General features: G+C 50.0%; 2 protein-coding genes and 1 long non-coding RNA gene across 10 annotated transcripts in view; 1 reads left to right on the plus strand and 2 right to left on the minus strand.

The window, feature by feature from the left end:
* SYT17 (synaptotagmin 17) overlaps window positions 1-15,548 on the minus strand; it is a 49,026-nt gene extending 33,478 nt beyond the window's left edge. Inside the window, exons 1-3 of one of the 8 annotated variants that reach the window (XM_080556486.1) lie at window positions 15,384-15,548; window positions 7,791-7,996; window positions 420-437 (exon numbers count right to left, since the gene is read on the minus strand). In XM_080556486.1, the coding sequence (XP_080412612.1) occupies window positions 420-437; window positions 7,791-7,996; window positions 15,384-15,396 (237 nt within the window). In that variant the 5' untranslated portion in view covers window positions 15,397-15,548. Of the gene's footprint in view, window positions 1-419; window positions 1,077-3,107; window positions 3,253-3,598; window positions 4,800-7,790; window positions 8,978-11,430; window positions 11,611-15,344 lie in introns of those variants that run through there. The other 7 variants (XM_080556492.1, XM_080556489.1, XM_080556485.1 and 4 more) reach the window with 7 other exon arrangements.
* LOC308178234 lies at window positions 3,452-4,905 on the plus strand. Its single transcript, XR_013939646.1, has 2 exons — window positions 3,452-3,573; window positions 4,788-4,905. It is a non-coding gene; the product is annotated as an uncharacterized lncRNA (long non-coding RNA).
* A 58-nt stretch (window positions 15,549-15,606) lies between the features above and the next one.
* ITPRIPL2 (ITPRIP like 2) lies at window positions 15,607-21,066 on the minus strand (the record flags this gene model as incomplete). Its single annotated transcript, XM_080556242.1, has 1 exon — window positions 15,607-21,066. A coding segment is annotated over one exon (1,794 nt), but the record flags the coding sequence as incomplete, so codon positions are not given.
* Between the last annotated feature and the right edge of the window lie 2,260 nt (window positions 21,067-23,326).

Below are 23,326 nucleotides of genomic sequence, written 5' to 3' on the forward strand. Positions count from 1 at the left end.
ACACAGCTGCGAGGGCACAGCATGTCCCCATCCAGAGTGGAATCACTTTACAACTGCATGGGAACTTGGAAAGTTCATTAGAAGCTGAACAAATAAAGCGCGTGAGCATTTCTCCACAGATATCCCCCAAAAGTACTTGGTACAAGGGCGCTATCACACCGCACTAAGGGTGTGATTTCTCTTGGGAATGCAGGTCTGCAAAGAAGGCTCCACAGGAACATCTCTCAAGCTCCAGTAAAACAGTTTTTCCATAAACAATATCTGAGCCTTGCAAAAAAAAATAAATTAAAAATTACCAGCCCAGAATGTGGTGCATTACTTATATCTAGGACATCAGTAAAGAGTCAGAAAATACGAGACAATCCCCTCAGGATGGAGCGAGGAGACAGAGCAGAGAGTGAATCATCAGATTAACTCACCTCATTTATTGGTTCCAACTGTCCTTTTAGACATCCATGATGAAGCAAAGGGGAACAAAATGAAAGAGACAAAAACAGGTTAGCAATGCTCAAATAACTTCAAATGTTCTGCCATGTTCGTGCCCCAGACTGGGACAGGCTTTAATTTCTGGCAGGACAGTCAACGTTCGGCGGAGGCAAGGTCTCCAGGGCAGGCACCAGCTTCTACTGCTTCCAGCCCTGTCCCGCTAAGCTCCCTCTGCTTCCTGAGGAGCGAAACTCCCAAATCCATCCTGAAGCACGAAAATCCTGCTCATTGCTCCCTTGCTAAAGGGCTATCATGTGCGACCACTTTGCTTTTTCCTAATAACCTGTCTCTAATTGCAGCCAACAGTGAACCGCATCCAAACGCTCCAGTTACACGCCGCGGTGGAAAAGGCTTTCGTCCAGATCCTGCCCTTATCAACAGAGCTTCAAGGACAGCTCGTTAGAGGCAGCGTTTCTAGGAGCACCTCTCCGTTGTGCACACATCACTCGAGGTAGCCGGGCTTCTTCAGCCTCACCCTCCGACTTGACTCGGAGGAGAGAAGACCCGAAGTCAAGTGCTCAAAGCCTGTGTCACGCACTCCAGCTTGAACACTTGCACTGCAGCCACTTCCCCGAAGGCACAGAGAAAATCTACAGCAAAGGAAGAAATTATCGCGAGCCAGTGTTTTAATCACGAAGCCATCCTTGCAACGTTATACCCACCTTGCTTCAGTTATAAACAGAGATTTAGCAGCATTTCACGTGCCTGATGAAATGCTTTTCCTACCTTTCTCTCTTGCTAATGACTAAGAGTTTCTTAATTGTCCTGGCTGTCCTTCTGTAAAGGGGAAGCCCTAAAAAAAGAAAAAGAAGCAAAACCAAAACCCCTCTTCCCTACCCTTCCACGCGTACAAAACTATGCTCAGGGACAATATGGACAAGAGCCGGCTTATATGAAGAAGCCAGGATGCCTAAGTTGAGTTCAGATCCAAGATCACTTCCGCGGGCTGCCCTCCAGCACAAGCCTCCCTTCCAAACTTCTCCAAAACCAGCACTTGGCACGAAGGCTGCCACTTGTTTGCAACAAAAATTAGAGACTGAAAATGCAGCAATGCAATGTGACAAGAGCAATTAGATACCCGTGGACCAACTGGTTAAGGAAATCCTGAACGGTTTAAAGGGCTCATCAGTCCTTATTAATGCGAACTTGCAGCCAAGGTGCCGCAGCCAAAGCGGTGGTGGTTTAGCAAAGCTGCAACAAGAATATTTAAATTGCTGTAAAATGAACCTGCTGGATTCCTGCCACGCAATCAAACGCCGTAGCAAAAGAGGTGGCATTTCCGAGCGGCCCGTGGGGACTCAGGGCAGGCTGGTGTCACACAGCCATGCTGGCGGCCACCACCAGCCACCAGTTATGGGAGAACGCACGCGTGTGCCACCAAGCCACGGAGCACGAGTGCCACAGGCACCATAACAGTGACTGTGACCACCCCGAAATCTCTGCCAGGAAAGGGGAGGGCAGAAATAACAAGAGCTAGGCATTACAGCGCAAACGGACAAACAAGTCAGCGGTGCCATACAGGGTATAAGGGCAGGGACCCATGAAAGGAAAGCAAACAGGAGCAGCTGCGTGCATCCACCTGAGTAGCGCGGAGCGGGAGGTGGGCGCTGGGGAAGGGCAGAGGCTTGCAGAAGGATGTGACAGACGGCAGCACGGGGCCAGCACCCCCGGCAGCACCCACGGGAGGGAAATCTGCTCCAAGTCAGCACTCAGAGCAGGGTCGAGGCACACGGCAGTGTCCCCCCGTGATGCTGGGATGGGGTCTCCATCAGTGATGGCCATGTTGTGCCCCTCCTGCGACACCCAGCACAGCAGCATGGGGACAACAGGGTGCCCCCAGCCCCACCACCCCAGCGCCACAGCCTGGGGACAAGGGGGTGACCACCGCCAGCACCAGCCCCGGGGGTGCCACTGGGGCGCTCCCCGAGACTCCTGCTCCACAGGGGGATGGCAGGAGGGGAACGGCCACGGATGGCAGGGGGCAGCGGGGGGCTCTAGCAGAGCTCCAGCACCCGGACGTCTCTTCCAGCTGCAAACGCTCTGCTCATCTTAAAATTGGGGGTGCAGCCTCCAGAGCTACAGAGACTGAAAAACAAGCGGCTGGAAACCGCAGGGCTGGAGGGACAAAATCGCTCCGGATTTTACAAAAACCGCCCCAATTCAGCCCAGCCTTATGGGGGGCTCGGGCTGGCCGCAGCCGGGGGCGCTCGTTTCCCCCCCTCTTCCCCAGCCTCTACCGGGCCATGCCCAGGCAGGGGGGGCTCCCAAAGGCACCGCCACCCCCCGGGCTGCCTGCGGGCTTCTGCAGCCCCCTTTGGCTCAAGGCACCCAGTCCTTGGGGGGGGCTCTCCCGCACCCGGAGCCAGCCCGCTCCTACCGACGGACAGAGCGGGGCTGTGTGCGACGTCCGGAGCACCTCGGAAAGCCGGGGTCTCGCTGCCAGCCCCCCGCCCTCCTTTCCTGGAGCCCCCAGAAGTTCCCCCAAAGTTGCGCGCACCAAGCGCGCAGCGCCCCAGCCCCGCAGACGGCGCCTACAGCGCAGGGCCACCCCCCCCCCTTGCCCCCTCCCAGACCCCCTCCAGGCCGGGTTCTGCCCCTCAGCACCTTCGCTCCGCACCCACCTGGATGTACGCCATCTTCCGCGGGGCTCCGCTGCGCCGCGCTGCGCCCCCCGGCACGGCACGGCACGGCACGGCACCGCCCCGGGCGGGGAGGGGGCGGCCACGAAGGCACCGCGGGGCCGGGGGGCGCCGTCAGGGCGGGGAGAGCCGCCACCGAGGCCCCCCCATCCCCGGCTCGTCGGGAAAACGCGAGGGGGCTTCGTGCTCCGGGGGTGGGGGGAGCCGGCGGGCGGCCACCCGGCACGGCTCGGCACGGCTCGGCGCTGCCCGCGGGTGCAACAGGTCCGCCGCAGCACGGGCAAACACTGACCTCCAGAGGGCCCGGCGTGGAAATTCAGGGCTGGGAAGCCCTCCTCGGACCCCGGGGGGACGCTCGGGAGAAGCCCAGGGATGTAAGTGTGGAGCTGGCGTGGCCGCGTTGGGTAAGGCGGTTGTTGCGCCTGTGCCTTCCCCCGAAGAGCTGACGGTAAGAGGAGATGCCCTAAACGCACCTGAGCTGTGACAGGGACGCGGTTGTTGCAGGAGGTTAAGTGCACGGAGTTATAGCACGTACGCTCGCGTCTCCCCGGGTGAGGAGGAGCTGGAGGAAGGTGCCCACGGTCCCTGCTGAGCATCGCTGCTTGGCTTCGTGCCCACCTGCTGAGGGGTCAGTCCCCGGGCTGAGGTGGGGGCATGGGGTGCAGCCCAGCGATGGGACCTCTCGGGCAAACCCCACCGAGTGGGTGGCTGGGCCTGGGTAGCATTTAAAGGGAGCTCAGTTAGGCAAGTGGCCCATTTTGAGGTCAGTCTCCCCAAAATGAAATCTCAGGAAAGGTGGAGATTTGGGGCTGTTCCTCTTGAGCACCGCCTTGGCAGCACACAAATTACAGCTTCCCTACATGCCGCCCTAAACGAAGGCTCCTGCCCACAGCCTCAGAGGAAATTCTGTGGCTGGCACCTCCCCAGCCCGCGGGTTTCTGCAAAACCCTGCACAAAGCCAATGCTCGTGCTGTTGGAGTAGAGTTCCCGTGTCCATGTGCCGCTCCTTGGGGAGATGTAGGACTGCCCACCAGGCAGGGGCTCGTAGCCATCCTGCTGCCAGCACACAAAGACATACCTTCAATGGGAAACGGCCTCCCAGATGGAGATTTTCTGACAGATCCTGGCCCCAAGCTTTGGAGAGGACCAGAACTACGGGCGCCTTGCATGAGAAATTGCAATGCAATTTCCTGCTTTCCTTCCTTGAGCAAAGGTGTGCGTTGAGAGGAGAAGAAAATCCCTCTTGTGCCCAACATGTTCACCGTGGGATGCGGAAAGGGCCTGGTTTGTGCAGCACTGATGAAAGGCGAAGGGGACTTTGGTGGCCAGCCTCGAGCATGCCACTCTGAGCAAAGCACAGATGCAGCGAGGCCAGAGGTTTGCAGCCCAGCCTGGCCAAGCATTTGGGAGCCACGTCCCTGCTGCCCAATGCTCCGATGAATTGCAGTTCGGAACGCTGACCAGCCTAAAAACACGAGTTGCTACTGCTCCTTGTGGCAGCGAGCTGGTCTGGGGGACTTGGAAGGCTCTCACCCCACTGATCTCATTTAACGGCCCGTTTAAGCTCTCACTGAATTCAATGAAAAACTCCCATTGACTTCCGTGGGAAGGGTGGGAAGGGCCTTACTCCCAGTTAAGGACATAAATTCTCTTTTTCCCCAGGGAGAGCAGCTACTGCTGTAGAAGAACTACCACAGTGGAGATAAGCAAGACAAAAACTGTAATACTTTGTTTCAGGCAGTTTTGAGCGTATGATTAAACCGTGGTACAAGCTGTTTGTCAATTTGCGCTCTTGGATTCTTTGTCATTCCACAGCCTCTTTCCAAGTGCCAGTGTTTAAAATGTCAGTCTTTACTTTGAATATCACTGCTCTTTTCATCTTGACTCACCACCGCCTTAATGCAGCTTGCAATAAGTGAACACATGGATTTTTTTTCATGTTACAATGTAGTAGAGAGAGGTTTAAACTTTCAAGACAGATTTTTTTTTGACTCTTTAAAGCCATAATGCTGTGAGTCACAAAAACTATGACACGCTTCACTGTACAAACACACACACGTTTGTACTTACTCCTTTGACAACGTAAAGGAGAGAGGAAGACCCGATGCCGTGGCCATCTTCCCTCACAAACCGGAGCTCGCTGTGGTGTACCTGGTATGTCCACAGGATCAGTGCTCTTCTTCGTCCTGAGGCAATGGGCCCTTTGGCTCACATGTAAAAGCATGAACCCAAAAAGGAGAGCAAAAGAATGAAGTTTACATGAGGTTTCACTAATGCTATTGATTGTTATGGGGAATGAATTCACGTGCTTTAGTAGCAGACTGGAGTACAAAGCTTCAAGATAGATGTGCCTCCACTGCACGCTCATACATATACATGCATTTAGGTGCCTTTTACGCTGTTGCATGAAGGCTTTTAGATTACATTCTCTCAGCAAATATATTCAATAGGCAAACACTGCTCTAACCCAAAGAATCTGATGGATTCAGAACAGCAGACAGGTGGTTATTGTAAAATCTAATTTCAAATCTGCATATGGCTGATGCTCTGATTAAGCTCTGCCTCTACAGCATTCAGAATAAACAGACCCATTTGACATGATGACAACATAACCTTTGGATGTCCTTTGCTGTGCACACTCTGTGTCTGATAAGACACATTCCATGCTTCCCACATGCAGTGGCTGCAATGCAGATGGTGAGGCTTACAAATGCAAGATTTCAACACAGAAAACAATGTAATTAACACCGTGTTCACAAACTATTTTTTTTATGATAGATTTCTCTTCTTACTTGTATTAATACACAATGGGAATAGCATCAGCTACATCCAGAGGATGCACTTGAATCACTACAACCAGCCAAGCAAGTAGCAAAATCTACCTCCAGCATAGGAAATGAGTTCAGCAGCTTCTCAGGCAAACCAAAATCAGGACTAGCAGCATTCAGAGAGCCATGTCTGCATGTGTCCTGCCAGCACTAGTCAAAGACTTTCAGCTACTTCATGCCTCTAAGTTAACAGAGAAGAGCATCACTTGGAAAAAGCAGAGAAAGGAAGGAAAGGAAAGAAGTCTGAGGGCTACTTCTAAGGATTTTCATTTGAATCCTCCTAAAGCAATTGGCACCGCTTTCTGCTGCAACAGGGAAAGTGAGGAGAAAAGTGGCTGTGCAAGATAAGATGAGATGTCTTACTCTGCTGTTCATATGCCAGGTCCTTATCGTCATTGCTTGAGCCTGCTGGAATAGCCAGCTACCACTCTGCCTAAAAATAAGACCCTTATCTCCAGAAGTTTTTATAAATGGCAAGCCATGGTAGCTGGTGCTTCCCCGCTGCTGTTGGCAGCCCACACTCTAGATGCTCCTTTGATTGCAGGATTAGCTTTGTTCCCCCACAGCATCATCCCTCTAAAGGCTTCTGAGATTCACTCTTCCAGAGCCTCCTTTAGCAACACGTTTGTCTCCTTGTTGGTTTCATGGAAGCGCAGCTTCCCTCTGTGGTTTTTGAGGCCTTTTTTCTGCCTTGGTGTTTGTACCATGATCAGGCAAGTCCATGAGATTTCATTCCAAAAGCTCTGGACCACCAGCTGCAGGACTGTCCTCTGCAACCTGCACCCAGCAGAGACAGAGAGCACTGCTCGTGGCATGGCAGGGATTGATGCAGACATCAAGCAGTGAAGTGGCACACAGCAGGGAAAAAAAGCGGGCAAGTACCTCTACTGGGGAGTGCAAGCCAGGCTCTGAAAAGCAGATCTGCTCCAGCTGCCAAAGTAGAAAGCAGCAAGCTCTGCTCACCTACCTCTGCCCCCAGCTGTGTCCCAGCAGAGACTGGACCTGCCTGCCCCGTTAAAGTCCACTGACTGCGAGACTAAACTTTTATTTGTATTTCATCACACTCCCCTCCTCCTTTTGTGCGATGTTCCTAAGCTCTTAGCCCCTTCTGGCTTGGCACTACCTGCCCCAGGATCTTTCTCCTGTCACATCTCTTGCAGCTTGTGCTCTTCCTGGCCTGCTGCTGTGCCCTCAAAGCACTCCTCTGCCTTCCCCCACTAACAGCCTCTGCTGATTCTGCATCTTCTGCGGCACAGCTGGGTTATTAACCAGCCACCTGGCAGCTCCCTAATTGGCAATACCGGTAAAAGCACATTTTTCTCTTTTCTTAAGTCTCCAGACAAAGTGGGTAAATTTGATCTAAAATCCTCAAATCTTCCTTGCCTCACATAATTTACAATGTCCTAGCTCATGCCACAGAAGTTACAGCTATTGTCTTGCACTCACATTTTCTAGTGTGTCTTTAACATACATTCTGGCAGGGAACCGAATGACGCAGCATAATCTCCTCAAGCTATTTCTATAGTAAACACTGATAAAAAAAACACAGCCAAAGGGCACGCAGCCTCTGAGGAAGCAGGCACCACATATTATTTTATGAAGCCCTTGGATACAATCTCTGGCTCAAAAGAAACCCGTCACCACTGGGTTAAGTTGCGTTCGGTCACAACGTGCTGACCGCAGCCTGGTCCCCTCAGAGCGCGGCCCTCGGTGGCTTTTGGCTCCTGCAGTAGTCACTAGGCCCGAACCAAGTGTGCCAGCCAGCAGTGCTGAAGGGAAACATGACTGCTAAGTCACAAGTGTAAATATGAATTTAAGGCCACTTTCTTTCACCCACCTGATTGCGCAGTAAGGACAGGCCCATCACGGCCCGGCCGGCCTGCTGCCTCGGTGCAGCCACGGCAGTGCAAGCGTCCCATTGAGAAGGCAAAGCGCTGCCAGGCTCTTCTGCTTGGAACTCGCTCCCTGCGTTTAGGCCAAAAACGCTTGGATACGGAGTATGAAAAAAGCCCGGGGTATTTTCAGACTTCCGAGGAGAGAATGCTGTATTTAAAGGAAGTTCAGTTTTACAGTTGCTTTTATAATCCATTTTGTTTACGATTGGTTTATTCAAGCTGTATAACTGCTGAGTTAGCTGCTAGATTTCTTTTCCAAGCTCCCATTTCTAACTGTTTGCAGACACAGGACAGAGCTATTTTTGTAATATAAATCATTAGAGAGAGAATATCTCACAGTCCCCACTGAAGCAAATTCCTAAGGAAGTGAGATCTATTTTTATAGAAAAATTCTACTTAGTGTTTGTTTTAATACAATGACTGAGAAGCAAGCACCACTGGCCTTTCTGAAGCAGAGGAGCAGTGTCCCCGCTTGCTGGCAGCACAAGGGACATGGTGCCAGCCCAAGGGAGCTGCAGAGCTGGGCTCCCTGCCCCAGGGGACACAGCACAGTGCCGGTGAGCGGGGCTGAGCAAAGAGCTAAACCGAGGCCCCAGAGTTGTAGACCTTTAGAGAGAAAGATACTCGAGTCTTAAAAGCGTGAGAGTATCTTCTACAACAGCCAGGATGTGTAATTTTATAGAGTAAGGCAAACTCGGTCTCTCATGCACTCAAGGTCATCTCTCTGGGACTCAAAGATAAAATTGTAAGATGAATGCTGAGAGTTTGGGCTGCACTAAAAACTCACAGAGGACTTATTCTAGAAGAACAGTTTCATCCTCTGCAAGTTCTTTCATATAACTGTGCTGTGACTCTTCCTATTTGATTCACACTAATAAGTCGCATCTTAAAATATTTCTTTCCTAATCACATGAACACTAAAAACCGTAACAAACCTAAAAGAGGAGGGGGAGGAATTGACATCTACAGCTTTCCCCTTTCCAACAGTGGCCTAGAGATGCAAGTTAGCACAGAAACAGATGTGGTCAAATGCAGTTTCTTCAACTAAATCAGCAGAGCTTTTTAACTGAGCCCCGGGGCTGTACAGCTGTAAAATGTAGCAAAAATTATCCAGTAACATTTAAATACGGCTGCTAAGAGAAAAGCTTTTAAGTTATGAAGCAAATGACCAAAACAGAAGAAAAGAGATTGCTTAAGGGCTTAGGAAAAAAACAAAATCAACAGCAATGAAACCAGCTTCTGAGCCGCGAAGGAAGAGCTACAGAGATGAGTTTAGGATCATTTAGTTGCAAATACCAAATCATCATTTGCAAAAACATGCCTGTGTCTTCTTCACAATTCAACAGGTTCAAAAGGGCAGGACTGTTTTTATTGCAAAAGGCTCCTTTTACAATCATCCTGTCACACCAGCAGAGACTGTTACATCTGGTTTTCCCATCTCATTAAGCAGATGTGCAAATACAGTATCACACAGTAGACCTTAACTTCGTGGGTTAAAGAGGTAATTTGTATTCTAAAGCACTGCAATGCTGTGGCTAAGAAATACATGGAATTACTGAATATTTCTGGCTTGGAGGGACCTTGGTTTCATCCATCTTTTTCTGTTGTTCAATTCTTTCTCCTTATACCCCCTTCCGAGGAGTTTCCCTGCAGTGTTTTTGCTAGAACATAGCTCAGCTGATGAGGGAAGCTTCAATCCAGCTACAAGGAACCAGCAGAAACAAACCAAGCCCCTTCTGAACTAAAATTTCCTTCTCACAAGGAATCTCTTCTCTGGACATAAATGGAAACCAAAATCACCATGCAGAGGAACGCACTGTGCTCACTGCAGTCCAGATTCAGACGCATACTTTGAAAGGAAACCTGTCTTCATCACAGACTGAGCCAACATCATATGCAACAGTCTGCTAAAACCCAGGTCATAAAATCTGTCCTTGCTGCTGGGTGTCTGGCTGCAGACACCTGTTTTAAGGATTAGACAGTAGCACTTTTGATCTTGGTTTTGGCCCTGCATTACATAGGCAGCAGCACACCATGTTCCTCCTCCCATTTGGGACCCCGCAGCTCACAGCTGATGAAGGGATGCTGCTGGGAAAGATGTCTGATGCTGAGGGACTGTCCTGGCTCCTTCCAGGTGTAGGCTGAGCCCCATCTACCATCCCATCCTGCCGTGCCAGTATTTCAAACACTATCACCTGCCATCAAGGGTGACTGACTGCATGCCCCACTGCCCTCAGAAGGGCACTTTATGGGAGCCACGTATCATAGTAGCCCTAGGGCACAACGCTTGCTCGTCTCCCTCCCTGCAGCATCTCTTCTACAGTGTTGAACTGGGGACCTAAGTAGCAGAACAAATCAATTTCCAAGAAGGGAAAAAAAAAAATAATCCTATCTCATCCTGACCTCCTCCCCTGCTGGAAGAAACGGAGCGGCTGTAGGCAGAGCGCAGTCACCATCTTGTCTCTGTTCCTCCGGGATGCCATTAAAAGGTTATGAAAATACTGTGCGGGAGGGAGAAGGGAGTTATTTTCTGCTCCCTTCTCTGCAAGGGCCTGCCTCCTCCACAAGTCCTGACCCATCACAGAGGGGAAAAACTGCTGAAAACCAGCTCCAGTCACTCTCGAGGAGCAAAGGCATGACAGGGCAGCCAGGACAGCAGATCACTTGTGCTACTGTGTTCAATCAGAGCGCTGTGCTACCCACCCAAAATTAATTTTCTGTGCCACTCGCATGCTTCCAGCACAACATTGCACTGTCTGTGTGTGTGCTGTCACCCACTTGTTTATGAGGGGACCAGGGAGCAGAACAGGAGAATGTTGAGGGCGGCTGTGTTTGCCAACCACTGAAAGCAAGAATTTTTATTCAAATAAAATACCAGTGCACTTGTAGATACTATGCACAAGTAGCTGCTCCAGTGATGGTCTAACAAACAGATACTCAAACTGTTGGGCTCCTAGAGCCCTTAGATATGAAAGTCTTGTTATAAGGGTTATTATCGACCAAAAAGGTCAACTTTGCCACTGAAGCGGCCCTTCCTCAGGCAGCAGGTGGCAGAGCTGGGGGAACAATGCTTTCACCAGGTGACATTTCAGATGGCGGGGAGCAGAGCTCAGACCACAGTCTTCTACAAAAGTGACAAACCTTGACAGCTCTGGCTGAAAAAGTTCGTGCAAATCACAGGCAGCTCTCAGAAGTGCTGCCACTTTTCCTGGAGAGGGCAGACTCTTCTGGTGACAGTCGGGTTAGTTGCAGCTTGCTCCCAAGTGATGCACCTGCCTCCTCCTTGCAGCAAAGCTGCTGCTGCCCCTGCCTTCCCCTTTATCCCACCATCTCCCCTCTAGCTTATCTACATGGATATTTCTGTTGTCACTCTAAGTTGGATACTAATTTCATCCCACAGCATCTCATTATAATTAGCTCTTAATTGCCACTAAACAAAGAGATCGTTTTGGAAGTCTATAACAATCTTCCTTGAAGAATTATTTGAGCATTGAAAGCTAATTATGTGCCCCATATGCCCCTGTAAACATTGTGGATAATGAGAACTATTTCAAGAGGAAAATTTAAAGTGCTGTTACTCACACAAGCTCTGGAGGCCTGCGTCGTCTCTGCGGCTTTCAGGTGAGCACGGGCTGCATTGTGAGCCGGCACACCTCGCCCGGAGCAATGTGTTGGTCTCTTGGAGACTTTGTAGTGTTTGCAAGGCATAGACCACACCAGTCAGGGTGTTTTGTGACCAGCCTCCCTCCCTCTGATGCCCACCATCTCTTTATACTGAAAGCATGAACATTTCAAGGAGCACCTGTAAAACATGAGGGGTAAACACCACGGGCAGTTGCTCTGCCCTCATGGCATTACTGCTGCTGTTGTAATTGGCACTCTCAGCCAGGTAAAAGCATGCAGAAAATCCTGAAGACTCGGCACTTCAGGTCAGGCAGCCACTCAAGGAGCAAAGAGAGAAGCAGACTGTTAGAAGAACCTCAACATCATCCTTTGGCAGACACAAAATCTTTGTCTAAGACTTGCTTTGTTCCTGAACAAGTTAAACTCCTGCAAGATTTGAAAACCAACTGGATGCAATTTGACAAATTCCTACCAAGAACCACTGCCTTTTCCAGGCAGAAGGTACAACAAAGTGCCAATCTGCTTTATTTAGTCACCTACCTACCGCAGCAACAGCGAGATGGCACACAGAGGAGATTTTGCTCTGCCTCACACGCATCATGCCTCTTAAACCAGTCACCCTACCAAGAGACAGTTTAATGTGTGGTTGCAGATCTCTGGAAAACACCACACTGAAATAAAAGTGCAGACACGGGTTTATGGTTTGCCAGAGTCTACTGATGTGCTCTTCTTTCCCCCCAACCAACCTTTTTTTTTTTTTTTTTTTTAATTTTCAGGAGATTTTTTTAGTTTTGGTAGGGTCTGGATGGTTGGTGAGCTCAGATAGCTTCTGGGAAAACACTTCCAGGCTCTGCAGAGACATACTTTTTGGAGAAGTGCCCATGATTCAGAATCCTTATGACTAGCAAGTTTCTCCTTTTTCAATTGCACTTAAACAAGCCTTCAATGGTTTAAGACAAAATAAGGCGCTCTGAAGCCACACTACCGAAACAGCCCCCTCCAGCCACCCCTTCGGCAGCAGCCCATCTACCTGTGGATGGAGCCGGTGCTGAGCTGCACGAACTAACTGCGCAAGGAACACCCTGGGAAACACCTCCCTGGAGAAGCCAAGCCTGCACAACCTATTTAATACCCAGTGGAAGTCTGTAACGTGCCTGTTAATATGCTGGTGCTTAAACCCCTGACCGTGGTCCTAGGGGGTGAACTTCCAAGAAGCCTTAAGAATATATTCCTAAATGTATTGTACAGCGCAGAGAAGTCTTTTGCAACAGAAATAGAGGAATGACTCATTTCCTCCGTAGCTGCTGCTCCAGCACTCCCCTTGCACAGGAAGCGGAGCAGTTACCTATGCCTTGCCGGCAGGAATGAGCAAACTCCAGAGCAGTTTTCAGCGTGTATAAAAATACCTGAAAGGCCTAAATTTCAACAGGTGCTTTTCTTCTAAAAAAAAAACCTTATCCCAGGTGATAATGTGGGATAGAGAGGAGACGGATTAGCAAACAGTTCCCAAGGACTCCCTCCCTCGATAGGAGTATTGTGCTTCAGTGTTTTTGTTCTGCAGACTAAAACACGGGAACCCAGAGCTGGGAGTTGCCTTCTCCCTCGCCCTGCAGCACGGCTGGTAAGCCAGCTGGGTTACCAGCGATTTCAGCTCTAAGTTTCTCTTCTCCCCCACTTGAAACTGGAAAGCAGTGGACTAAAATAGAAGTGGAAAAATGGCCCATCCTGTCACGTTTTGCTGTTCTTCCTCTGTGTCTTCAGCCAGCGGGTTTGTATCAGTACAGAGACTTGTCACAGAACTCTGCCATTTTCTCCTCTAGGAATCTATCACAAGAGGAATTTTTCTTCCTTAATTTGATAGCTAGTAACCTTCACAACATAATCCCTGTCACTTCTGTCATCTTGATTCCTAACCTCCCATCATTTTTTCCTGCCCAGATTATTGAGGAAACGCTTTGTGGCAGGGATAGGCATCTATAGAGGACCACGAGTATCATGAAAACAGCAGCAAGCCATTATTAAACCCAGTCCAAGCCAGAGAACTGCTTATTCTTTATGCAGCTTTGGTCCTGGTTTTAGGAAAAAAAAAAAAAAAAAGAAAGAAAAAATCCCAGGGGTTTCAAGAAATGCAGACCTGTAACTTGAGTACACAGAAATTTTCCAAACCTCTGAATCAGTACTGCTATCCTTTAAAGGGAAAAAAAAAAAAAGGCTTCCTTAACGCAGAAAACTGGTACGCAGTGACATTTGATGCATATGCGTTTGTAACAACCTTTAAGAGTTCTGCATGTAAATCATTATTTGAAAACTAACAGACTGTCATGCAGATACAGAGCATATGTTATCTACAGCTCTGTTGCTGATTTCATAGCACAATGCTCTGAGTCTCTTGTAAAGCAGCTGCAAATGTGCCAATTCTTGGGTATGGATTTAAAATAGGACACTGTAGGCACACACACAAGAGCATAGGTAGTCTCTTAACTAGGCATACCATCAGGTTGAGAAATCCAAGATGGCAATACAATGCAGAGGAAGCTCTGTGCCAGCCCTCCATGTCCTGCTGATTTTGGGGTTGTGAGCTACTCAGACCCCTCAAGGAGAGCATCAGCAAGCACAGAAGCTGAATCCACAAGCCTAGAGGGGTGCAGGTTCCTTGCCCTTATGTTGATGGCAGCTTCCCAGCACTATCAGCACAACAAGAACGGGGCTGGCTGCTCTGCTGCCAGCTCCTCAAGTTAATTATCATCAGTCAGAACTTCACTTACCTCAGGAAGACTCAAGAGGCAGACATTTAAAGATGTGACACAGGAAATAAAACAGCCTAGAAAAGCATGTTTCTCCTGCCTGAACTCTTTGAAAAATGGGATGAAAAAAGCCTTATGAAAACTGGATGCACACATAAGAGTCCTTTCCCCTCCAGGCAGCTTTAACTCGCATTAGCAGTACTTAATCAGCAATTCGCTACTGACCTTGGCTGCATTACAAGGGAGGTATTTGCACAGAGGTGGAAGGATTTTAAACAATTTATCCAATGAGTTGGATGCAAACGGGCTTTTCTTTAAACACCAAGCATGCAAGTCCTTAGGCCAGTTAATTTTTGGTTAACAACAGATTTATCATGAAAGAAAATCCCTATGTTTCTCTGATGATTTTCTGCTGAATAGAAACTGAGGATTCAAATGGAGAAACACTTCAGAGAAAGGAATTAATGGAGACCAGAGACTTGCTACAGCTTTTAAAGGAAGCCATTAATATGAGATAATTTTATTAAAGAGGTAAAGATCTAAATACACTTCCTCTGTTCTGACTTGGGTGAGTGAGTGTTGACGCTAAAAAATTGATATTCCTTAAATGTTTGCAAGTGAGAAGTCCATTAACCAGCTGGACTTCCTCAGTTTTATAAAATGCTTGATGCCCCTCTTAGAGAAGCTACTGTCAGCAATGTAAGAGGCAGGCACACAAAGATCTGGAGATAGTTATTTGCAACATAGCTTTGATTTAATGATCAAAAACGTAGAAATCTTGCTGTTATTCCATTCATTAATAGGGAAAATCAGCACAAGCCACAAGTGTTTAATTCTGGCTTCTTACCAAAGAGTAGTAAAGGACAGGTAACTTGCTGGTCCATCCACTCAACTCCTGCTGGCTTCAGCGGGAGTTTTTTCCATATTTAATAAAGCACAACCTACGTGGTTTGGAACGGAGGCGTGTTTGTACATGCCATGCTGCAAAGCTCACAGAGATACCGTGAAATGAAGTCCTAGCTCGTCAGTAAGCACCAGGAAAAGCAGATTTTGTGCAGTGACCCGAAACAGAAGGTGGGGAAGCAAGAACCGATACCTTCCTAACCTCAGAGCACTGTAGGCACAAACCTCAGCGTGCTCCATTTCAGAATTCAGCAACACAACCACCTGTGATAGCCATGCTCCAGTCTCTCTCCTGGCTTTCCTCCCGTATCTCTCTACACAACTCCCAAGGCGTGGACTTCCTGGTTTCCCATGGTTTTGCCACTTTAGTAGTCACCTCCTGAAGAGCATATAAACCTGCAGATCACAGTTTCACAGCTGCGGGTAGCTTTTACTAAGACAAAAAAAATAAACAAACCAACAAGGAATTTCAATCTTGAGGCACAGGTGCTTTAAAACGGCTGTTTATTACTACAGTGAAATATTAAAACAAGAACACCAACTTCATGGAAACAATAAAAGTGCAAATGTATTTTGATATTAAATAGGAAATGAATTTATAAATGTTTCATTAAAATGGGCTGACATTTTGAGTCTATAAACACTTTTTTTTGAAAACAAAACAAAAAATAGCAATAGCAGCCAAACACTTTAGTTTAATCTTTGGTCTAATTATTAACCAGCAAAAATAGTTGTACCAAAAACATCTATTGCAGACAGACATTTGAGATTTACATTACTCTGTAGAGATTCAAATTCAAAAGAGGAGGAATGTTTTTGAGACATTTGGTCAGATAAGAAATAATGATGTCTTTGAGAAATACATATTATTTTTCAATACAATGAGAAGTCACGTATATGCATTTTGGCATTGCCATTGCATTGCCAATATGCATTTTGGCAAATAAACTTACTCTTTCGCAGGTGTGACTCCCCGTCCCAACCAATGTTCAATAAAACCAACTTCATTTGCACAAAGTCTCTGTAACATTAGCTTGCAGATAAAGAGAACCAAGAACCCACATTAGTGCTAAATAACATGCTCTTTCTTCTGCATTTGCGTTTCAGTTTCCGTGTACAGAGGCCACCATGCTGAACCTATAGTACACTGTAACAGCTACGACCTTAACACATGGCACATATTCAGAACCTTGGTGTATTTAGTACAGTATCGCCAGGTCAAGTTCTCTACACACCTCCTTGCAGATAAGGCTCCATAATGGCACCAGGACACTACAGTTCCTACCACTGTCACGTTTCTTGTGGAGTATGATGAACAGTGTAACAACCCAACTTCGTCAGCTCCTTTTGTCAATCAGACTCATGAACACGCTTTGCAGCGGATAAAGAAAATACACTTAATGTCTCAGCTGCCCAGCAGAGCTGCAAGTTAGTCTAGAGGTCTTCCTCAGCCCTCACCCAACAGCATGCACATGGTCACCTCAAGAAAGGTTGCCAAGATGGATTCAATTGGTTTCGAAATACTGTCAAAATAACACCCAGTTAAATCTCTTTTCCCTCCACCCCAAGTCTGCCTAACTCTCAATAGATCTCCAACCTTAACCCCATGTCCCTTGGCTTATTTGTAGTGCGTCTTCACTGAGAGTTTACCATCAGTCTCACTCACCCCTCAGCCCAACTTTCATTTTCTATTTATTTTCTCCATCTCTCCTTGCCATGAACTGCCTGACGCAACCATCTCTTCCTTTTACTACACTTTAATGACAAAGTTCTTACCAGGTCTACTACAGACTCCCACCAGTGCAGAATCCACACCAAACACGCATCCCTTTTCACAGGAAAGATCACTTTTCAGAGAGAGGGATGCGCAGCGATGTGAACAAACCAACAGCTGACTGAAGCGGTTATGATGCCAGGATTAACAGCTGGAGTGTTTTTGTCATGAGCTCAGGCAGCCACAGTACCCTGGACTGGCCATCTAGTCCTTCGGGCAGACCTGCATCTAGTCCATTGACCGCAGACCTGCATCTCATTTCAATCAACAAATAACACAAGTCTGCAGAAACAGTACATATCATGGTCTGCTACAAAAAAAACCAACCAAACTAAAAAAACCACCACTGACCAAGGTAGCTCACTTAGCCTTAAATACCATGTGCAAAGAACATTTGATCAGTACTACCTTTAAATACACTATTCGTATTTGTAGAAAGAAGCACAGCGCTTCATATATAAAAATAACCCAACTTGCGGGTGTGACCTACACTATAATTACCTGAAAATAAGACAGCAAGAGCACTTAAAAAAATACACAGACAGAAGTAGGCAAACATCTGCCTGGGGAGTGTTTCCATTTAGAAAAATAATTTTTTATAAAGCTTCATAGATTTAAAAAATGTTTGTTTTGTGCTTTGTTGCATAGAACTGTGAATAAAGCACACCAGTATCTCTATGTACATCAGGGAGAGGAGGAGTGTATTAGTAATTTCAAGTTATCCTGAAGGTTCCCAGGAGTTACATTTAGTAATTTATAATTCATTTCAGATTGCTCACCTAGGACACAGTAGAGTGGGTAATCAGGCAAATGTTAACATCCTGAGCATCAGCAACTCAGTAACAGGTTTTGGCTTTCAATACATCAAATACTTGAGCAGGTGACCCAAGGTTTTAACTTAAAGCAAAGATTTGCCATTCTGCGTTTGCTGACACCCTAGGATACATCAGGCTCCTGTACCAGGAACACAGGACACTTGCAGAGCTGCATTACACCTCGCCAGGTTATTCCAGAGACCAGGACATAACCAGGCAGAGGCCCGCAAGCCCAAGCACTCCTTCAAGCTGAACTTCACCACCAAGACCAATGGGAGAAGTTTAGCAAACAGTTAAACGATGCCTGTTCAGCCCAGTAAGACCCTATGTGAGGTGTTCTCAAACAATCTTTCCACTAGAAGTGGAAATTATCTCACTGATGCTTACATTTAGGAGACACCATAATCCATAGCCTAAGACTGCCCCACTGTACCATGAAATCGTGCTACAGAATTATCAAGTACCCTGAAATATTTTACTTCCTCCTCCCCACAACAAGATAATGATTTGCTATAGCACAGCACTAGAAAATCCCATCAGGTTATTTGGTCAAAACGCTGCCACAGTCAGAGAACTGGCTAGGCATTAATCCAAAAATCCCACCACATTCTTACTGGAGAGCGCAAGGGCACAGCAGTCAGCTTACAGCACTGAGATTTGGACTGGTTGAAGCTTTGTTCCAAAACAAATATAAAATGTCTTTGTTTTGTTGTTGGTCCTTGTATTAAAGAAAATTCTGAGAAAAAGTTACTCAAAAAAAAGAAAAGGTTCAAAACCAAGAACCCACAAATGGACTCCCGAGTATTTCTGTCAAAAGAAGGTTTTCTTGGGGATGACTCAAACATCATCCGTTTATGAAAATACTAATGCCTCCTCCATAGCAAGTATTTAGAGCAGCCAATTATGGTAGAATGAAGGCCTTTGTGAAAATAAAGTGCTATTTGTTTCTTTTTATCCATATTTCAATCCTTCAGTAAAACCTTCATTTAACACAGAAAGGCACAACTAGATTCTTCATACATCAGAGAGGTTTAACTTCTTCCCTCGATGCCACATTAGCATGCATATTATATTTCCATTCAGCATGATGTATTAGATTACACAGGAAATTTAAATCATGTCATTGAGCATTTCAAACTGAGATCAGCACCCATGCTCTAATGCTCATCTCATTTTAAGAGCATCTCGGTACATTAGGAGGTTTTGTTTGCACTCATGGGATTTTTAAATCCCAAATGGATTTTGTATGATAAAAAGCAAATCTCAGAAAAAGGTCAATTTTGCCACTAAAACAACAAGTTAAGACAAATTTCCAGAATTGTTGCTTGGAGCTGACCAAACTTTAACACTTCCCCACTAAGGCATTTCCCCAGAAATTTCACAATTCTCCACGAACCAAGAAGGATGAGATTAAAAAACTGAAGCAATCACAATTTCCTTAAGTCTTGGCCTTTGGTTTCCTAGTTTTCTCAGGTCAGGGACAAAGCCGCAGAACATTTCAGCGGATCCCACCTTCCTTGGGGAGACATGGGCTCTGGGCAGACGGGCACACGGGCAATGTCGGTCACTCTCCATGCAGCTCCTGCCGGGCCTCGGCGACATGCCGGCATGGTGCAGGCGTTGGCCGCAGGTACCGGGGTCTGCTGTACACCCTGATGAGGTGCGGGGCCTGGCTCCAGGTGTAGAGCAGCTGGAAGGCGGCCATGTCCAGCGTGGGCCCGTCGAAAGGAGCCAGCAAGTTCACAGGGGCGGCTTCCTTGAGGAACCTGGGCAGCGCCACCGCCTCGGGGAGGCTGGTGTTGCCCAGGAATAAATGCATCAGCACCTGCTTGCGCAGGCAGTCCCTGAGGTACATCACCAGGTCCTCCAGCCGCTCCACCAGGAACCGCTCGTCCCACGCCTCCAGGGGCCCCTGCAGCAGCAGGGAGAAGAGGGCCGTCTTCAGCACGTAGGAGGAGAGCACCCGGCCCCACTGCGTGCAGAACGGCTCCTCCAGGCCCTGCCTGCGGAGGTCCCGCAGGCCCTTAAGAATCTGCAGGCACTTGAGGTGGCAGGAGGAGGCCGGGGCTTGCTCCTTCAACCAGCTCAGCAGCCGCTGCTCCTGCCGCGAGGCGTTCAGGCCCCACAGGGCCTCCTGCGCCGGGGCTGCCTGCAGACCCTCGGGCGGCAGGGCCGTGAGGTAGAGCGCGTCGCCCAGGGGGATGGCGGGGATGAGGCGCACAGCCATGGAGATGTGGCAGCACACGTAGTCGGAGCAAGGCAAGATGTGAAGCGTCGGTGGGCGCCCTGGGCAGGCCGAGAGGCTGATGCGGCAGCGCTCCTGCAGCCGGTACCGCACGGCGCCCAGGCAGCGCTGCAGGTGGCCCTGGAACCAGCGCAGCACCAGTGCCGACGAAAGTAGGCAGCGGCCCTGCGGCTCCACACAGAAGCCCTCAGTGAAGGGCCGGTAGCGGCGTGGCCAACCAGCCCCCGCAGGGGCCCGCAGCCCGCACACAAAGGCAGCTCCCGGTCCCAATCCCGGCCCCAGGTCCCGTCGAGGCTCGGGCTCCAGGCGCGGCGGCAGGCGCAGCGGCACCAGGACGTCGAAGCAGTCTGGGCTTCGCACCTTGTGCTGCTCGTAGGCGCTGCCGATGCGCACGAAGTCCCCTCGCAGGCTGAGGGCCAGCGGGCCGGGCTGCAGCCCCTGCGCCTTGGCAGCGCGCACCAGCTCGGCCACCACCCGGCCGACGTGCGCCTTGCTGTGCCCCAGGACGTGGGGCGAGAGCCGCAGCTGCCGGGCGTGGAACCCCTCCAGGGCTCCCCGCCGAGCCGCAGCAGCCCCCCAGCCCGACCCCGTGCCGTGCCGCTGAGCGCCCCCCGCCGAGCCGCAGCAGCGGGCCAGCAGGCTGCCCAGCAGCACCGCCACCAGCAGCAGCAGCGCCGAGCCCTTCAGCAGCGGCACGGAGCCCGCCTCCGCCGCGCCTTCCTCCTCCTCCTCCTCCTCGCCCGGCGCCGCTCGGCCCCGCGGGGCCTGGCAGAGGCAGAGCAGCGCGGTGCACAGGCAGGTGGCCAGCGGCCACAGGACGCGCGCGTCCAGGCTGTCGGACACGGCCGGGGCGCGGCGGGGGCTCGGGCCATGCTGGCCGCCGCCCGGCCCTGCGGGCGGGGAGCGCCCGGCCCCGCCGCCGCCGTCCCCTTCGGCCGCCCCCAGCGCCGCCGCCGCCCCGCTCCCCACCGCCGCACGCCCCCCTGCCTGCTGCCGCCGCTGCTGCTTGCTGCGAGGCTTCCTCTTCCGAGGGAAGCGGCGCCGCGTCAGCCGCCGAGTGAGCTCAGAGGAAATGCCACGGGCCCGGCCGCCGAGAGAGGGCCGGGGGCGTTGTCAGCCCGGGGGCCGGCCGGCACCGAGCCGCCCGCGGGGCGGGGAGCGGCGCCGCCCGCTCCTGCCCGGGCCTCCGGCGGGCCCGGCTCCTCAGGGCCTGTACCGGCTCCTAAGGGACCGCCCCGGCTCCTCAGGGCCCGTCCCGGTTCCTTGGGGTCCGCCCCGGCTCCTCACAGCCTGTCCTGGCTCCTCAGGGCCCGTCCCGGTTCCTCAGGGCTTGTCCCGGTTCCTCGCAGCCCGCCCCAGCTCCTCACAGCCCGGCACCGCAGCCAGAAGATGTCCTCACAGCAACATGCCCCCGGAGCAGAGCCACAGCCCCTCGGCCAGCAGCCCCCTGCCCCTGAGGGTTCTGGCAGGCAGCCTCAGACCCATCTCACCGTGCCCCCATCACGGCCAAAGAACGTTTTGGGGCACACGTTTGGTGTAAAACTGCGTGATTCTGCAGCTCCCCGTCAAGGGGTTAGGGAGCAATGGGGCCAGGGCAGCGGGACAGCATCACGAGCTCAGCACCGTCCATTATTTCCACAAATAAAAGTGATAAAGGTCAGCCCCGTGGCAGGGGAGTCATTGTTGGTCACAGCTCCGTGGGCCTCAGTGCCTACGGAACAGCAAAGTTGTTGCCATCAATACATTGGGGTGCCGACGGGCTGCTGTACTAATAGCTGCTTGCATTGCGGTCTGCTGCTTTACCCATAGCTGCTTGCAGACTCTTAATTCAAATCATGAAAAAAGCCTCCTTTGTTTTGTTTTGATCGTTCCCCCTCCCCTCCCTTTTGCCCAAATCACTCATCGGCTGACAAACTAAAAGGGAAGAAGAAATAACCCTGGGAAAAGTTATTCATGTGTTGCACAGGGCCCGTTTCCTTGCCTGCTGTATGACAGCTGCCATGATGTCAGCCCTGCTGCCGTTAACGGCGGCTGTCTGCACAAACCAGATGGGAGAATTTGAGATTCATCAGAAATACACACCCAGGGCTACGGCGGGAGTCATCCTGAGCCCACGAGCGGCAGAGCCAGACAGGTTGGAAGACAGGCACAGAAACATCTCCGCGCTTGCAAAGCCTCCGGCACTGCTGACAGTGTCATCGCCTTTCCCTTGCAAGCTGTGGTCTGCGGGGAGCGAGTGGCAATGTGACTGGAGATTGCACCGAATCGTGCTGACCGAGGGAGACGTTGCTCATAGTTAACCCTGCCTTTTGTTGCCAAGAGCTGGAGGGTCTTGAGCTGAGCCTGATGAGGATTGTCCTGGTTCCCTCGAGAACAGCAATGTTTGGGCCCTGTTCTGGGACCGAGCAAGTGGGGCCAGGTGTAGGAGTACTCACATAAAGCTTTTGTGGCAGGGTTTGCTTTTAGGAGAAGACAGTGTGGGCCAGGGATCGGGAACTTGTTTGCAGAAGATGTAAGGAAGCACACATTGCTTCAGACTGCATGGCTGGGCTGTCACAAGGTCCTTACATCAGCAACCACAGCCAAAAATGACGGTCTGACAGAAAGAGTTTCTTTGTTTGAGCCCTCCCTTGACAATCCTTTGAGGTCCACTGCACGAGGAGAGGGTGTGAAGCAGATTCAGTTGTGTGAGCAGCCTGCTCCACAGGAGCGATGTACAAACACGACTGCTGCAACCGCTCACATGGGTACTTCTCTTGGAAAGCAGAACACCCTGGAAGCAGGGTTACTGCAATAAATATGAATAATAGAGCTTGTAAAACCCCCAACGATAGAAACTACAAGTGTCGCTAGTTTGTTGCCTCTCAGAGGAGCAGGATAAATCACTTCTTCATCTGTGGTTCCCTTCAATTTCTCAAATACCCGAGCCATGGGAAACTGGAGAGCTGAGGAATTATTGCTCTTCACTGGACAAGCTGTGCAGGTCAGCCAGGGCTGCAGAGAGCAGCTGTGGGCCAAAATCTGGGAGGAATAGCCTATGTCCTAGAGGAGACAAGGGGGAAAATAATGGCAGCATCATTAGTTAACCTGCGAGATGTACACAGCTCTGTGTCACCGGGTTATGGTTCTGACCTTCAACACTCAGCATAGAAGCCATAAGCAAGATAAAGTGTTGGGTGTGAAACAAAATATAGATATGACAGCCTACTACATTTAAAAACATATGGCCATCAGTCCACGTGCTTGTAATTTGCATTTTTTTTAGTTATGCTTATGAAGGAGCAAATCAGATTCCTCCACGTTTCTGCCCGCAGCCCACATCAGTACTCCAGACTCACCGAGAGGAGGTTTCAGCAGTCGCATAAGGCCTCCG

This window comes from Anser brachyrhynchus (assembly GCF_964034855.1).
Source record: "Anser brachyrhynchus genome assembly, chromosome: 15".
Taxonomy (NCBI): domain Eukaryota; kingdom Metazoa; phylum Chordata; class Aves; order Anseriformes; family Anatidae; genus Anser; species Anser brachyrhynchus.